Source organism: Salmo salar, chromosome ssa06 (genome assembly GCF_905237065.1).
Source record: "Salmo salar chromosome ssa06, Ssal_v3.1, whole genome shotgun sequence".
Taxonomy (NCBI): Eukaryota; Metazoa; Chordata; class Actinopteri; order Salmoniformes; family Salmonidae; genus Salmo; species Salmo salar.
The window spans coordinates 69,722,477-69,740,037 of record NC_059447.1 but is presented as its reverse complement, the minus strand read 5'-3'; the positions used below and the strand labels follow the sequence as shown (position 1 = coordinate 69,740,037).

At 40.9% G+C, this 17,561-nt stretch overlaps 1 protein-coding gene across 2 annotated transcripts; it reads right to left on the bottom strand.

Moving 5' to 3' along the window:
• Window positions 1-820: 820 nt before the first annotated feature.
• On the bottom strand, window positions 821-13,932 carry acp1 (acid phosphatase 1). 2 transcript variants are annotated; one of them, XM_014205655.2, is made up of 6 exons: window positions 13,687-13,932; window positions 12,523-12,596; window positions 10,471-10,584; window positions 7,178-7,239; window positions 5,129-5,234; window positions 821-1,130 (listed from the first exon to the last, which is right to left on the bottom strand). In XM_014205655.2, exons 1-6 carry the CDS (start codon window positions 13,727-13,729, stop codon window positions 1,053-1,055), a joined length of 477 nt encoding a protein of 158 aa, XP_014061130.1. In that variant the 5' UTR covers window positions 13,730-13,932; the 3' UTR covers window positions 821-1,052. The 2 variants fall into 2 exon arrangements, with proteins under 2 accessions (XP_014061130.1, XP_014061132.1); XM_014205657.2 differs by lacking the exon at window positions 10,471-10,584 and adding an exon at window positions 10,294-10,407.
• Between the last annotated feature and the right edge of the window lie 3,629 nt (window positions 13,933-17,561).

Sequence of the window (17,561 nt, the reverse complement as noted above, 5' to 3'; positions counted from 1 at the left end):
AGAGAACAGTGTGTGGAGGGACATTCCTTTGGTCGTTCCACTCAAACACGATATATCAATGCCTTCATCTACTTCCTCTGGTTTATTATGTATTACCGCTCCCAATTTCTGTCAATCACAGCCTAGGAACTACATCCACAGTGATATACACCTGAAAACGTACAATTCAGGGTTTATGTTCACGGGCAGCATTCTGCACTACCTTGGGCTGCCATGGTTTAGGATTTTAATCATCTTTGACATAAGGAGGAATATGTGCAGGTTCAAATCAGACATAATGGTGGAGGTGCCAGTGGTAAGATAAAGAGGCTAAGTAGCATCATTAGTTAGTTATGAGAACAAATCATTGCAGACTATTTTAGTCCTCTCATCTCTCTAAAATACCAATAGCTGAACTACAATAATTACACTCATTAAAGTGATTTTATAGGTTTTGTTTTATCAAAGCCCTGATGTTCGAAGTAGGATGTCATGGGAGGAGTACAAATGGAAGAAGAACTCAAAATTAAAAAAAACATTGTGACATGAAAGTAACTAACTAAACCCTTGTCAAATACCCAACAAGATTATCATTTGGGCAAGCATTAACTTTGACCCTGGTCTCAACCTTTAACCCTGCCCTCTGAACCCTAAAATGTCTGGTCATGCCATAATGCATCCATATTAATCTCTATAAACGTTGATGGCTATGTTAGACTAGATTAGACTAACAATTTACAAGATGTAAAAGAGAGAGAAATAAGATGAAGAGAAAGAATAATGCATTGTTAGTTCTGTTGAGTATGTATTGTTTATTTGAAGAGACCAGACAATCTGCAAATTCCTCCAAAAAAGCATTTTATTTAGGACACAGTAAACCGTTCATTTTACCGACATATTGTAGATTATGTGACAATCAACTGATTGCTACACCATATTGATGGGAACTACTGTTGGTGTGACCTGGCAGATGTGTATTGTAACTGCACAACTATGGCCGATAAGGGAGGATCGTTTCTTTACTATCAGTCTAGTATTTGGGTGGATGTTCACCGGTCAGATCTTGGGTCTGGTTACGAGTTGTTTTCCAAAAACACTTTGCAGCATCTCACACATTGTTCGTACACATTTTCAAAGTCTTCCTCATGCCCCTATAAAAACAGAAAAAAAGGGAAATCAATGAATTTTGCCCCAAAATATTGTATGAATAAAAGTTATATACATTTTTGCTTTTCAGAAAGCTATAAAATAAAATTTGATGTGTTCTTAAAATATTGTTTTTATAAGGCATCAAAATAAAACTGCAGGAAAGAGCCTTTTCCTTGAACAATGAAGCAGTTCATCATTCTCCAAATCGGAATCAGAAAGCCTCTAGTTACGAGCTCAATCATTTCCCAACCCAGTAGAATATACAGCTGACATTGGATAGGGGGTTTCTTCATTGACGTTTTCCCCCCCAAAACCCACACAATTCTGGCCAGTTGGCTCTTGTGATTAAATTAGGCAATAATAGAGAAGAAAACAGCCCAAGACAACTTTCCAGGCCCACCATAAATAACGTTACACCTTTCAGAGACCTGTGACACCAATCCAAAGTGCCAAAAGGGCATGTCTTATCCTTTGAAATGTTCAGCTTTTTCCTTTAGAAACCTTAGAAAGCACATTCCTCTTAACTTCTCTCTCTCTCGTGTTGAGTGGCAAACTCATTTAAAACTGAAATTTACACTGTGTGAATAGTAATGTTAAAACATGAAGAGACTCTTTCCAGAAAAATATACAAAACAGAGAAGCAATAAAAAAAACAACAATAGATGTAATATCTGTCCACATGCATTGGTGAAACACAGACAGTCCATTGTAGACTCTTAAAGCGATGATCTCATATTCATAAACAATAATATCTGTAACAACCAGGGAAGATGCCCGATAACTCAGTCTATGCATGACAGCGGCATGTAACCCTAATTTTAAAAAGTTCATCCAAAAATGAAAGATATTTTCTTTCCTCAGAAATGGTCTAGGAGTAGAGCGCACATGCCGTTTTGTAATACGTTTTAAAGTGTTTTTTACTTGTTCAGGCCATTGTAAACGGTAAAAACAGTCTGAAAAATTGTATTGTTTTTTTATAACGGACTGCTCGTTTTATACCATACTGGAACTAAAATCAAAAGCAGAAACGTTCAGAAATGAGTCCCTGTACAAAATGTACTTGGACACATTTGACAGTTAGCCTTTTAATATACTCCTTCGCTGGCAGGAGAACAGCCAACCACACCTGAAGGCTCTTAAAACACCCACCCAGTTCCTCCACCCCCTTCAACCCCCAAACCCAGTCTCTGATCCAAACAAAAAGGCTCCAAACTAAGTCTTTGGAACCCCATTCAGCTACGCCCTCCTCAGAGCTTGTCATCGGCTCTAAGGTTGGACTGAGAAACTCGTGTCTCAATTTATCAAAAAAACTGAGCCATCTGGCTCTCGTCCTTTACTGTGCTTCTCTGCCATGCGTTGTGGCGACGGATGACGGACCACAGCCCAGCGCTGTCAACACGCCAAAATATTTATTTACGCGCCTCTGAAACCATGTTTAAGGCTAAGCTCCCTCTGGCTACCACATACTCACAGCTGGTGTTAAAGGTCCAATGCAGACATTTTTATCTCAATATCAAATCATTTCTGGGTAACAATTAGATACCTTACTGTGACTGGTTCTAATTGAAATGATCAAAAAGAAACAAAAATAGCTTCTTAGCAAAGAGTAATTTCTCAAGCAAGAATTTTGCTAGGACTGTTGTAGTGGTCTAAGTGGGGAGGGTAAAACGGAACATTTGCTGTTATTGGCAAAGAGATTTAGAACTCTTATTGGTCTATTAACTAATTTACTGCCTGGTGAAGCCAAAACTCCATCCCACCAAAACAGGCTGAAATTCCAGGCTTTTTCTTTTTTTTTCAAACAGCTCTTACACTAAAAGGGTATTATCATTATCACAATATTTTTACAACCTCAGTGTGGAAATATATATAAAACATAGGAAAATCACATTTTTGACAGCACTGGGATTTTAACACACAGGGACAGACAGCCACAAAGAGGGACACACATGATTGAACCAGAGTGCACACAGACACTTTATTTTGGTCAACCACAACCGTCGCAACATTAATACTTTACCGTCATTATTCAATCAAAAGGGATTTTTCCTGAAACCCTAATAGAAACATCTCAATTACCCACACATGACATTATGCGATCAGAGGTCTACCCGCAACATGCATGTCCCTAGTCAAGACCACACAACAAATTCATTCATTTATTATTGTAACAAGAATATAGGACAGAGGATATGATTTATATAGCATTCCTCATCAAACCAAACATGCAGTTTGCCTGCATTTTCACATTCCTGAAACATTTCCCTCCTTTTTTCTAATTATCTTCCTCCGCAACCAACAACAGAGACTGTAGTAGACCAACAACAGAGACTGTAGTAGACCAACAACAGAGACTGTAGTAGACCAACAACAGAGACTGTAGTAGACCAACAACAGAGACTGTAGTAGACCAACAACAGAGACTGTAGTAGACCAACAACAGAGACTGTAGTAGACCAACAACTGGACTTCAATTATCAAACTAACTGCCCTTCTTCTCCCCCAGTATCAGTCACCCCCCCTCCCTACCTCGCTCATCACATCCATGTAAAATTCTATTTACTCTGCACAAACAAACCGGCCTCCACTTCCGATGCCATTTGGCAGGACTTACGAATGCATAGGAAGCATTTAAAGCTGGGAAAAGTTAACAAAGCCATTAAACATGTAGTGAGATGGTAAAGGAGGTGCTGCAGAGAGACTTGAGGACACAGGACATTAGTGATGGGGGACAAAAATCGATAGTTACAGTACCAGTCAAAAGTTTGGACATACCTACTCATTCCAGGGTTTTTCTTGTCTCATTGTTCTGTTGAAAAACAGATGATAGTCCCACTAAGCGCAAACCAGATGGGATGGCGTATCGCTGCAGAATGCTGTTTCCATGTGTCATTTCATAGTTTTGATGTCTTCACCATTATTCTACAATGTAGAAAATAGTCAAAATAAAGAAAAACCCTTGAATGAGTAGGTGTCCAAACTTGTGACTGGTACTGTACATATCAGGATATTATTTTTGACGATATATCGTATCATTTTGACAATTTTGCAATATTATTTTTGCGCTAGTTGGCTGTAACTGCACCAAAACTCCAGTATTTTTCCTTCATAGCTTGTTCTCCATCTTTTTAAGTAGGGAGACAATTCGTTTTTAACAGTTTTATTTCCATAACTGATCAAAACTTTCTCATGGCTCTCTTGTCCCTCTGCAGCAGACATATGGTGAGCAATAATGTTTGGAACATCAAATTGCAATAAAATCAAATTATCGAATCACAATACATATAGAATTGTGAAAATCACAATATATATCATATCGGCACCAAGGTATCGTGATAATATGGTATCGTAATAATATCGTATCTGGGGACATGAGAGGAAGACAAGATCTTGCTACTGGTTTCCCATCAGAAACCAATTGTTCCATACAGTGGTTTTAACTGGGGATGGTTTAAAAAAATAAAACATTTTACTAGGCAAGTTAGTTAAAAACAAATTCTTATTTACAATGACGGCCTACCCCGGCCAATCCCGGACGACGCTGGGCCAATTGTGCACCGCCCTATGGGACTCCCAATCAAGGCCGGATGTGATACAGCCTGGAATTGAACCAGGGACTGTTAAAAACGAATTGTACTGAGATGCAGTGCCTTAGAGCGCTGCGCCACTCGGGAGCCCAGAGTGAGGCTTAGGCATAGATAGTGCTGGTGTGAGGACACAAGGACTCTCTGAATTATGGGAGTTAACATGGAAACTTACCCTGTAGAGAACAGGACATTGTTCTACTGAATGTGTTACCTTATCTCGCTGTAAGTGTATGGATTCATGTAGCCTACAGTACTTTAGAATAATGTTGGTGGGTTAAGCCATATGCAGTCATGTTTCTTTTTTATTCACAAGGCGAGCAGCAGAATCAGTTTTTTTGTCTAAACCTAGTAACCCAGTTGTGATAGGGCCCCTGAATACTGGTGGGAAAACACTGTCAGTGCAGTAGACTTACGTAGTATGGGTCTTTGATGATCAGTTGTTTCTCTGGGTCGTACGAGCCCAGCAGCTCAATCTTGGCTTTGCTGTTTTTCACAGAGTTTGCCTTCTTTTTCAGGTCACTGTAAAGAGAGAGAAAAGTCAGAGACTGTTAGGATTTGTTCCTGTGACAATACTAAAATCAAATACCACCAGTGCTATTTTGGACCAAATATCTGACAGACTTTTACAAATGTAACCACCCATTTGATAGAGCAACTTTTATTGTGCTATAAATGGCCATCTGTCCATAACAAATGGAACCAAATAAAAAAAGGTTTAATAAGTCTTAGACAGCCATTTTGTTGGGTTTGGTGTTTCTGTGACACGCAAGAGCCTATCACAGAGAATACATCTATTCTATTCCAAGTCTTCTAAATGGCTTACTGTGGTATACACTATCAGTGCGCAACAAGTCGAACTCTGAAACCAAATATCAATAGATGAGAATGTATTTGTGACTAAATCATTTTGACAGTTACTAGAACAGTTACTTAAAGGCTACACAACTTCTTCAAACAAGTCCTCACAATCCAACTGTGGAGATGAGTCTTTTATTGACCCAACTGGTTTCTTTTATTTTGATGCTTGGGTAATTGGGCTTATAAATCCAACAATACACTCAGACAGTAATAAAAGCAGCTAGAAAGGATCCATGCACCATGCCTGGCCGTAAACCAGACCACAGGGGTTTAGAAATGCAGCGGATGGATATTAAAAAAACTATTACTAACCCAGGCACTAAAACGAAGCGGTTGCCAGGTCCTTCCCATTGTAAGTAGTGTAATGGCTCAAATGAGATGGCCAGCCATACTGCTTGGACCGAGAGGGGACTGACTCCCCCACAGTGAGGGTATGGGGCCAAGCTGGGAAGCTTCCAATACTGGGAATGGGACTCAAAACAGGGAACTACCGCCCCACTGCCACCTCCCGTGCCTAACCCTGTGGTAGAGCAGCGGCCCCCTGACGCTTTCATGGGGGGGGGGGGTTAAGGTGAGTTGTATAGCACTGCATTGTAAATGTAGAATGCAGCGGAGCTGAAAGGGCTCCTGGTTCCCACTGACTAAACTGAAATGTAAGTAAAGCACTATAATCCAACATAAAACATGTAAAAACTAACTGCTGATGATTAATTAGGTCATTGGTAATAATTGGCGGGGAGTTAAGGTTAATCCCTTTCTCTCGCTAGCCAACCAGAGAGAAACAGAATGGAGGAAGAAAAGGGAAAAGTCGCCCCCAAACAGAAAAGACGAGGCATCCAAAGACCTCAGTAAGCTGCTTACAGACCGCACTGCCTTAGGCATGTGATCTCTAAATGATCCCTGAACGTTCAAAGTAGCAAGAAATATCCCTCCCCCTGCCCAGGCTTCACATGCAAACAGCTTAGGGACACTCACTTGTTAGACTTTACCCCTACACTTTACATAGACCTTGAGGTGTACATGTCTGCCTGTATGTCACATCTGCATCTGTGTGTGTGTACACAGTATACTTCTCCACAATCACTAAGGCGTCCCCCTACCAGGGAAAGCCTAACTTTAGAATACAGATAATGACATTTTGAAAGGACAACAGCCATCACCAAGTTCCTGATATAAAGTTGGATCTGACAATTACCTCGTTCCTATTGTACTTTTATTGCTCGGTCTGTTCTGTCTATCTCAATATCCCGGGTCATTTCTACACTCCGCATAAGCTCTTCTCTGACTTAGTTTGTGACCCCGGTAATCATGTTTGGGTAAGTGCCATAGGGTCATAGAACAAGTAAACCCCAAGGATGTTACTTACTTAAACATTTTTATTTTTACTCCAATAAATAATTTTGAATGGCAGCCCAGAATAGAATAGACTTGTGATGTCATGGCACAGAACACTGTTCTGTGAGTCAGAGTATCTGTGCAGATGTTGCAAATTGTGTTCACCCCCCCCTTGAACAAAGGAAGCAGACCGAGCACACACACACACATATAGACGCATGGACACACACATGCACTCACACACGAACATAGGGTTAAGATGCATATACCTCAAATTGCTCTCATCCATGCACAGAATGTAGTCAAATGACATAAAATCCTCCTTTGTCACCTAGAAGAAAAAAAAACACATAAGACAAAATGTTAACATTGGTACTGGTGTGTGTTGACAACACAAGACTGGATGCTGTGCATTCTCTATAAAGTTTAACTGTCAGGCACTAGGCCCTATATAACTTCTGCCTGGTATATATGTTCCATTACAGTGGTAAAGACCTCTCCCTAGTTCTCGTTGAGTCAAATTGAGAGGTTCCAGAGAACTCAGAGAGAGAAGAGGAAGGAGAAAGAGAGGGAGAGCGAGATGGAGAGGAGCGGTGTCTGGGTCCCTCCATGTTCAGGGTTATGAAAGGGATCAAAGCAGTACATCTTCAAGTACAGGGCATTCGGAAAGTATTCAGACCCTTTGACTTTTTCCACATTTTGTTACGTTACAGCCTTATTCTCAAATTGATTAAATTAATACTTTTGCTCAATCTACACTAAATACCCCATAATGACAAAGCGTAAACCGGTTTTAAAAAGTTTGCAAATTTATAAAAAATATAAAACACTTATTTACATAAGTATTCAGACCCTTTGCTATGAGACTTGAAATTGAGCTCAGGTGCATCCGGTTTTGGCATCATCCCTACGGTGAAGCATGGTGGTGGCAGCATCATGCTGTGGGGATGTTTTTCAGTGGCAGGGATTGTGAGACTAGTCAGGATCGAGGGAAAGATGAACGGAGCAAAGTACAGAGAGATCCTTGATGAAAACCTGCTCCAGAGCGCTCAGAACCGAAGGCGAAGGTTCGCCTTCCAACAGGACAACGAACCTAAGCACACAACCAAGACAATGCAGGAGTGGCTTCGAGACAAGTCTCTGAATGTCCTTGAGTGGCCCAGCCAGAGCCCGGACTTCAACCCGATCTAACATTCTGGAGAGACCTGAACATAGCTGTGCAATGACGCTCCCCATCCAACCTTACAGAGCTTGAGAGGATCTGCAGAGAAGAATGGGAGAAACCCCACAAATACAGGTGTGCCAAGCTTGTAGCATCATAACCAAGAACACTTGGGTCTGTAATCGCTGCTATACGTGCTTCAACAAAGTACTGAGTAAAGGGTCTGAATACTTATGTAAATGAAATATGTTTTTATATTTGTAATGCATTTTCACAAATTTCTGAAAACCAGTTTTTGCGTTGTCATTATGGGGTAGTGTGTGTGGATTGATGAGAAGAAGAAAAAACGAATTTAATCCATTTTACAATAAGGCTGAACGTAACAAAATGTGGGGAAAAAATCAAGGGATCTGAATACTTTCTGAATGCACTGTATGTGAATCTTGTTGTGCAACACTTACTCAGCAGCCATGACTCAGGAGAGAGTGAGGCCATGCCTCAATTATGGTTTGAAAGGGTTTCTAGGGTGGGACTTGGGAATGGAGAGGTTAAAAGAGTGAAGAGAAAGAAGTAGAGGGAGTAAAGACAGAGAGAAAGAGAGAAAGAGCAATTTACATGTAAGCTCGCCAAAACTTGACCATTCCAGATTTGTATAACAAGAGTATATAATAACTAGGTGTTGTGTATGTAGTATTTGTATTGATCCAAAAACCCTTGCAAAATCAAAGTTAAGTTGGCAAAATGTCAAATTCCATCCACTACTATTTCAACTCTAGTTCCCCGCTTGGGCTTTACAGCGCAAACACACACACACAATATTTGTCTTCTCCCTTTGCAATAATCTCTGGCCAAAATCCTCACGTGAACCCCCTCCACAATGCAGCGATAGAGCCTGGTTGGATTTCTGGAATTTTTGACTGACAGTCAGGGAGGCTGTTATATGAGGAACGGGTAGGAGGGGAGAGATATAAGGAGAAATAAGGGAGAACGAGGACCCGGTCTGAGGTCAGACAGATAAAAAGTTCAGAAACCGTGTGGAGTTGTTGAGTTATTGTATGACTCCTGGTGTGCAGTGAGTGGAGCAGGGAACTATCTGCTAACAAGAGCTCAGTCTAAAGCTACAGTAAGTCAAATGTGGTGATGGGAATTGGGATGACACCCAGACCGAAAAAATTATGCTTGATTCTGACAATTTGCATTCAGGGCAAAAAATCATATCGCTTCAAACCCCTTGCAGGGCCCCCTCCAATCAATTATCTGGGATTTCCAGTGTTAAGACTAAAATAACTTACTCTTTCTCTGTGACGATGCATTTATGGATTCATTAACTCAATAAAAAATAATAATAATAGTCCCCATTCTATCCCCTTGCCGTTGTCTCTCAATAAAACAAACAAAACTCACGTTTTTGATTAAACAGAGCCCCCTCTGTCTCCAAACAGTATTTTCTGAGGCAAGCCGAGACATTACATTAGAGGCAAGAAACAGTGAGTTAAAGTTCACTGAAATTAGCAGGGAACGGGGGGAACAGAGAGCGAGAGAGAAACTCAGAGCTTATCAAAGTTCATTGCGTGGAGACATGGGTGGCTCAGAGCCAGGGCAGCGTTGAGCTCCCATCCCTAATTTGTGGAGATTAGAACGGGGTTGGCCTCTGTCCGTTATGAGAGACAAACCAACATGACGGCAGCTCCCCTTCCCAGCATTGGGTCAGGGAGGGCACCAGAGAGCTGGCAGGAGAGACAGGGAGAGCTGGAAAAACTTTGGAGAGAAAAAGACCAGCAAAACATGAGGCCCACTAACACAGTTGGCAAATATGGTTGGGGTGAAATCCATTTCAATTCCAGTCAATTAAAAAAGTAAACCAAATTACACATTTTCCAAAATGAAAAGGGTTGACAAGAATTGGAATTTCAGTGTACTTCCTAAATTGACTGGAATTGAAATGGAATGAACCCCAAGCTTGTCTCTTTCAATACACTGAGTAGATTTGGAGAGCCTAGATACCAGACTTCATAACATCTTGGTGTGATTTAACAGCGTCTATAAGGATGCAATACTAAGCATTGGCAATAAAAGTTAGTACTGTTAGGAAAGTCATTGTGCTCGAGTGTTTATTCATGGGATTTAGCCTAATACATCCAACTCACACACACACACTATCCATGCCACACACATTTGTATACAGTCTCCAAAGGACCCCAGGGTGACTGATGTATCATATACCTGTCGGGCCCTGTGTTTTGTTTCAATGCCATGTGTCCTCAGGCAGGCCAGACCACGGGCGTCCGGGGAGCTGCCTGTATTCCAGTCAGTCGTGGCACCACTGTCTATGACCCACTGCAACAACAGAGAACACAGGAGCTAGCTAGCTAATAGGAAGGATAAAGGGGTTGGTCGTACCTGCCTGGCTACATGCCTCATGGGCACCCCGTGTTTCTTCATGCAGGCTTGACCACGGTGGTCTGGAGGGTTGCCTATCTCATAGGTGGAGGTGGCAGCACTGTCTATCCTCCACTATGCAGAGCAGGAGAACAGCAACAACAAAGCAAAATGTATTCATATGCAAACAATGACTCAGCACATGCAGCACATTAGAGCAATCTAATAATAGGTTGATAGATTTCAGTCTAATTTGTTTGTTTCCTTAGCCTATACTGTTAAAAATGCATCTCCATCTCTAGAAGCAGAAGACTGCAGAGCTGGTCATCTCCGTATACCCGTCGCAAGACCCACTGGTTGATGCTGATTTGCAAAACCCTCTTAGGCCTCACACCCCCCTATCTGAGATATCTACTGCAGTCCTCATCCTCCACATACAACACCCGTTCTGCCAGTCACATTCTGTTAAAGGTCCCCAAAGCACATACATCCCTGGGTCGCTCCTCTTTTCAGCTCACTGCAGCTAGCGACTGGAACAAGCTGCAACAAACACTCAAACTGGACAGTTTTATCTCAATCTCTTCATTCAAAGACTCAATCATGGACACTCTGACAGTTGTGGCTGCTTCGCGTGATGTATTGTCTCTACCTTCTTGCTCTTTGTGCTGTTGTCTGTGTCCAATAATGTCTGTACCGTTTTGTGCTGCAACCATGTTGTGCTGCTGCCATTTTGTTGTCATGTTGTGTTACTGACATGCTGTGTTGTTGTCTTAGGTCTCTTGTTTATGTAGTGTTGTCTCTCTTGTTGTGATGTGTGTTTTGCCCTATATTTGTATTTAATTCATTTTTATTTTGAATCCCAGCCCCCGTCCCCGCTGGAGGCCTTTTGGTAGGCCGTCATTGTAAATAAGAATTTTTCCTGAACCTTTCCCAAATATCCCAGGTTTTTCAGAAATCCCATTTTGAGAATTCCCTCCCTGCTTATTACCTTCCGGAATTCTCTAACTGGTATTTCTGAGAAAAAAACGGGGAACTTTGGGAACATTTTTCAGAAATACCAGTAGGAGGATTCCTTAAACAGAAGAGAATAAGCAGCCTCAAAATGGGATTTCTGAAAAACCTGGTACATTTTCTGGAATTCTGCTAAACTCCTCCCTGGGAAAGGCGGTCATCAGTAGATGTGAATGGTCTCACTCCCCCCTATCTGAGATATCTACTGCAGCCCTCATCCTCCACATACAACACCCGTTCTGCCAGTCACATTCTGTTAAAGGTCCCCAAAGCACACACATCCCTGGGTCGCTCCTCTTTTCAGCTCACTGCAGCTAGCGACTGGAACAAGCTGCAACAAACACTCAAACTGGACCGTTTTATCTCAATCGCTTCATTCAAAGACTCAATCATGGACACGGTTACTAACGGTTGTGGCTGCTTTGCGTGATTTATTGTTGTCTCTACCTTCTTGCCCTTTGTTTTGTTGACTTTACCCAATAAATGTTTGTACCATGTTTTTGTGCTACAACCATGTTGTTGCCATGTTGTGTTGCTACCATGCTGTTGTCATGTTTTGCTGTTATGTTGTCGTCTTAGGTCTCTCTTTATGTACTGTTGTGTCTTTCTTGTTGTGATGTGTGTTTTGTCCTATATTTATATTGTATTTATTTTTTTAATCCCAGCCCCCGTCCCTGCAGGAGGCCTTTTGGTAGGCCGTCATTGTAAAAAAGAATTTGTTCTTAACTGACTTGCCTAGTTAAATAACGGTTTTATTTAATATATATATATATATATATATATATATATTAAAAAAAAAATATATATATATATATATATTTTTTTTTATATATATATCAAAAAAATGTTTTAAACAGTTTGGAATATGATGCAGTAGGGGAACAAATCTTTATCAATGAAAAGAGTACAGTAGCTCAACAAACGCACAACATATGTGGAGCAAAGTCTTCACAAAACAAGTTATCAAATATTTGCATTACTTCAACGCAGTACTTCTATGTAACAGAGCTGTCAATATGTTCCTGTGAAGATCTACCCACACATATACATTTAAGCCTTTACCTTGTCAACAACACCAGCATCTGTCGCCATTTTCCTGAAGACGGCTTCGGCGATGGGGGACCTGCAAATGTTCCCTGTTAAAAAAAAAGACATAATAAGCTGACTATCATTAGAGTGCTTGGCTAAATTAGGTCACGCTGCTTGCTTCACCAGTACCACTTCCTCCTAACTCAGCTCATACCGAGGCTCGAACTTGGGGCCTCTGCCTCGCAAACGCATATGACCGCCCTCCTGAAGGGTCTTACACAGTTGAGCCACAGAAAAGTTAGCTATTTGGCAGCGCTAGTGGAGATACCCATCTGCGACACTTGCATCAGCAAAAACGGATTATCTCACAATATCCCTTGGAGTCTTGGCTAATATCTACCCTATATTTCTGAATGAAAAATAATAACTGAACTTGTTGAGACCCAAGTGAGTCAACTACAGTGTTTGAATTGTGGTATTACAGGGCAATGTTTGACATTATGCAATCTGAACAATGGAACATCGTTGAAATGAAATCTCCAATTAACAGTTCAATATAACATATTGGAAACATGTGAAACTTTTGATAGCTGGCTGTTGACTACAAAATGAATTCCCATCATCACCTTAGCCTGCCTGGCTATGGCACAAGATCTTCGTACATAATTTTACATTGGACTCTACTGTCCAAAGGTCTTAGGCCGTGGTAGAATCATTGAGCAACCTTTTCATTGCCTTTGCATTTCAGATAAGGAGAATCTGGTGATATATTAGCAAGGGATATTAGGCAAGTTTGATGAGTAGTCACTAGTTTTTCAGAGGAAGATGTGAAAGAAATGTGTGGCCCAACTGCATGAACTAATGGACAGATTCCAAATTAAGTCATGGCAGTTAATGTAAGGTTTTGGTATTGCAAGTTGGATACAGAAATTGATAGCTAGCTAACTAACTACAATAGCGGTTGCAATAGCTATTGTACCAACGTTTTCAATGGTTTAGCTAGCTAGTTACACAGTAACTACTGGAGCTAGCATAGCATAGCACCCGTTAGCATCACTTGCCATTCATGTACACACGGCAGTCAGTTCCAAGTGTATAGCAATTTTTTTTTAAATGTATTATCACCTTGACACACCATTGACTCGTTATGTGCATGAAATCACAGAGACTATGGGTTTTTTCTTGGTCGTTTCTTACCCAGACACACGAACAGAACAGATTTTCCACTGCTGGCTGCCATTTTGCTTTTAGGGTCTTACGTCAGTATCACTCGATTTTTGGCTAGAAGGGATACAGTTTATGTCAGAATTGATATTTCGGAACAGGTTAGGAGAATTTACGCGGCAGGTTAGGATACTTTACGTAGCAGTTTGAGATAATTGGGTTAAGGTCAGAAAAATAGTTCGGGTTAAAATCAACTTTTGACGTTAATTTGACATGGCTAGATGGGATACATCCTATGTTCACATCACTGGCACGTTCTTCTTCTTCTTTTTCGTGTAGTTTTCAGGCAGACAAGACGCTTTGTCGCATATTGCTGGCTTTTACAGGTTGGAGTGTGAATTTCACATTTGTTCACAAAAAAAGGGAAAAGGAGAATGGGAAAAATGCATTGCACCACCATCTAAACCTACTGTACATACAGTTGAAGTCGGAAGCTTGCATACTCTTAGGTTGGAGTCATTAAAACTCGTTTTTCAACCACTCCACAAATTTCTTCTTAACAAACTATAGTTTTGGCAAGTCGGTTAGGACATCTATTTTGTGCATGGCGCAAGTAATATTTCCAACAATTGTTTACAGACAGATTATTTCACTTATAATTCACTGCATCACTATTCCAGTGAGTCAGAAGTTTACATACACTAAGTTGACTGTGACTTTAAACAGCTTGGAAAATTCCAGAAAATGATGTCATGGCTTTAGAAGCTTCTGATAGGCTAATTTACATAATTTGAGTCAATTGGGGGTGTACCTGTGGATGTATTTCAAGGCCTACCTTCAAACTCAATGCCTCTTTGCTTGATATCATAGGAAATCAGCCAAGACCTCAGAAGAAAAAAATTGTAGACCTCCACAAGTCTGGTTCATCCTTGGGAGCAATTTCCAAATGCCTGAAGGTACCACGTTCATCTGTACAAACAATAGTACGCAAGTATAAACACCATGGGACCATGCAGCTGTCATACCGCTCAGGAAGGAGACGCGTTCTGTCTCCTAGAGATGAACGTACTTTGGTGCTAAAAGTGCAAATCAATCCCAGAACAACAGTAAAGGACCTTGTGAAGATGCTGGAGGAAACCGGTACAAAAGTATCTATATCCACAGTAAAACAGTATGTGTCCAAAGAAAAAATAACTATATATTAATGTACATACCTCAATTGGGCCGACCAACCAGTGCTCCCACACATTGGCTAACCGGGCTATCTGCATTGTGTCCCGCCACCCACCACCCGCCAACCCCTCTTTTACACTACTGCTACTCTCTGTTTATCATATATGCATAGTCACTTTAACCATATGTACATACTACCTCAATCAGCCTGACTAACCGGTGTCTGTATGTAGCCTCGCTACTGTATATAGCCTGTCTTTTTACTGTTTTATTTCTTTACTTACCTATTGTTCACCTAATACCTTTTTAGCACTATTGGATAGAGCCTGTAAGTAAGCATTTCACTGTAAGGTCTACACCTGTTGTATTTGGCACACGTGACAAATAAACTTTGATTTGAAATGTATATACACTGAACAAAAATATAAAGTGTTGGCCTATTGTCTTATCAGCTGAAATAAAAGATCCCAGAAATGTTCCATACGCACCAAAAGCTTAGTTCTCTCACATTTTGTGCACAGATTTGTTTACATTCTTGATAGTGAGATTTTTCTCCTTTGCCAAGATAATCCATCCAACTGACATGTGTGGCATATCAAATAGCTGATTTAAACAGCATGATCATTGCACAGGTGCACCTTGTGCTGGGGACAATAAAAGGCCACTCTGAAATGTACAGTTTTGTCACACAACACAATGCCACAGATGTCTTAAGTTTTAATGGAGCGTGCAATTGGCATGCTGACTGCAGGAATGTCCACCAGAGCTGTTGCCAGAGAATTTAATGTTAATTTCTCTACCATAAGCCGCCTCCAACGTCATTTTAGAGAATTTGTCAGTACGTCCAACCGGCCTCACAACCGCAGATCCGTGTGTGTGCGAGCGGTTTACTGATGTCAACATTGTGAACAGAGTGCCACATGGTGGCGGTAGGGTTATGGTATGGGCAGGCATAAGCTACGGACAACGAACACAATTGTCTTTTATCAATGGCAATTTGAAGGCACAGAGATACAGTGACGAGATCCTGAGGCTCATGGTCGTGCCATTCATCCGCCACCATCACTTCATGTTCCAGCATGATAATGCACGGCCCTATGTCACAAGGATCTGTACACAATTCCTGGAAGTTGAAAATGCCCCAGTTCTTCCATGCCCTGCATACTCACCAGACATGTCACCAATTGAGCATGTTCGAGATGCTCTGGATCGACGTGTATGACGGCGTGTTCCAGTTCCCACAATATCTAGCAACTTTGCGCAGCCATTGAAGAGGAATGGGACAACATTCCACATGCCACAATCAACAGCCTGATCAACTATGCGAAGGAGATGTGTCACTCTGCATGAAGCAAATGGTGGTCACACCAGATACTGTCTGGTTTTCTGATCGGCGCTCCTACTTAAAAAAAAAAAGGTATCTGTGACCAGCGGATGCAAATCTGTATTCCCAGTCATGGGAAATCCATAGATTAGGGTCTAATTCATTTATTTCTATTTACTTATATGAACTGTAACTCATTCAAATTGTTGCATGTTGTGTTATATTTTTGTTCAGTATATGTGTAAAAAAATTACACATGTTACCGAGCCAATGAAAGCCCTGATTGGTTAGCTCTTTGTCTGTTGGCAAGATTAGGGATATTTACACAGTGTTCTCAACACACATTTGACATATTTAGTTACACAGTAAATATTATTCAACATGTCCTCACCTGGGTTTTGAACTCACCTCTTGGTTCATGGTACTCTGAACTTCCTGCTACACCACAATGTCAGGTATCAATTCATCTGAGTATTTTCATCATTTAAAAAAAACTACTTATTTCAGCAGTTGTATGATGTTGGTGGGGTATATTAGCCTGTTTTAATGACAAGACACAACTTTATTAGTCCCCACGAGATGGAAATGTGTCTTCTGCTTTTAACACACACGCTGTGCAGTGCCCAATGAACAGTTTAGCGGGATAAGTTCGTTAACCCTGGCACTTGAGGCTGGATGCCAGCTACCCTCCAGTTGCTGGCTCACTCCTCACCAATTCCTCCCCACCTGTCAGTACTGGTATTTGAATCACTATGTTCAATAAAATATTTTCTTGAATGTACTTAACAGACCCGAGATTTACTTCAAAATGCATTAACCCTATTGCTTACACCTACAATATCAAGTTGTTTCAGATTTACACAATTGCCTAGGAAGGAGGGTTTATGGTTTCTTCTGGACAGGGCCTAACTATATTGTCCCAATAAGCACATTCCCTAGAGATATCCCATATTGGGACAGTAGTTAGGGCATTTGTCATTGGTGCTGGTGGCCTGGTTTCTAGACCCGTTAGGAGAGTCACCTTACTCTCACTGCCAGAATGTGTTGTCACTGAAAAATGCTGTTGCCTGCAACTGTGAGACAGCTGGTTAAAACAATGTACAGTAAGTGTATATTTTGCGTTTGTGAAATTATTTTGATGTGACATGAAAGTAAAGGGCTTTATGTTTATAGAACAGTGTGGCAATTGAGAATCGATTCCCGTTTAGATGGAGTATTTGGCTGTTTTGGCAGCCAGAGCCAGTCTACCTCTGAACATAATATATGAAGTCCTTGGATGTTAAGGAGTAAAGGTAGGCTCCTTAACTCTTAGAAAACTGGACACATTAATGTTCTTGCAACATGCCATGAAGTATTTCTAGAACATTCATATTGCATATTTTGAGAACATGGCAACCATGTTCTGAATATG

Coding starts and splice junctions, on each gene's coding strand:
- acp1 (XM_014205655.2), bottom strand. CDS start 13,729: ATGGCAGCCAGCAGTGGAAAATCTGTTCTGTTCGTGTGTCTGG. Junction 10,585..12,522: donor ATGCTGGTGTTGTTGACAAG/GTAAAGGCTTAA, acceptor TGCTCTGCATAG/TGGAGGATAGACAGTGCTGC. Junction 5,235..7,177: donor ATGGATGAGAGCAATTTGAG/GTATATGCATCT, acceptor CTCTCTTTACAG/TGACCTGAAAAAGAAGGCAA.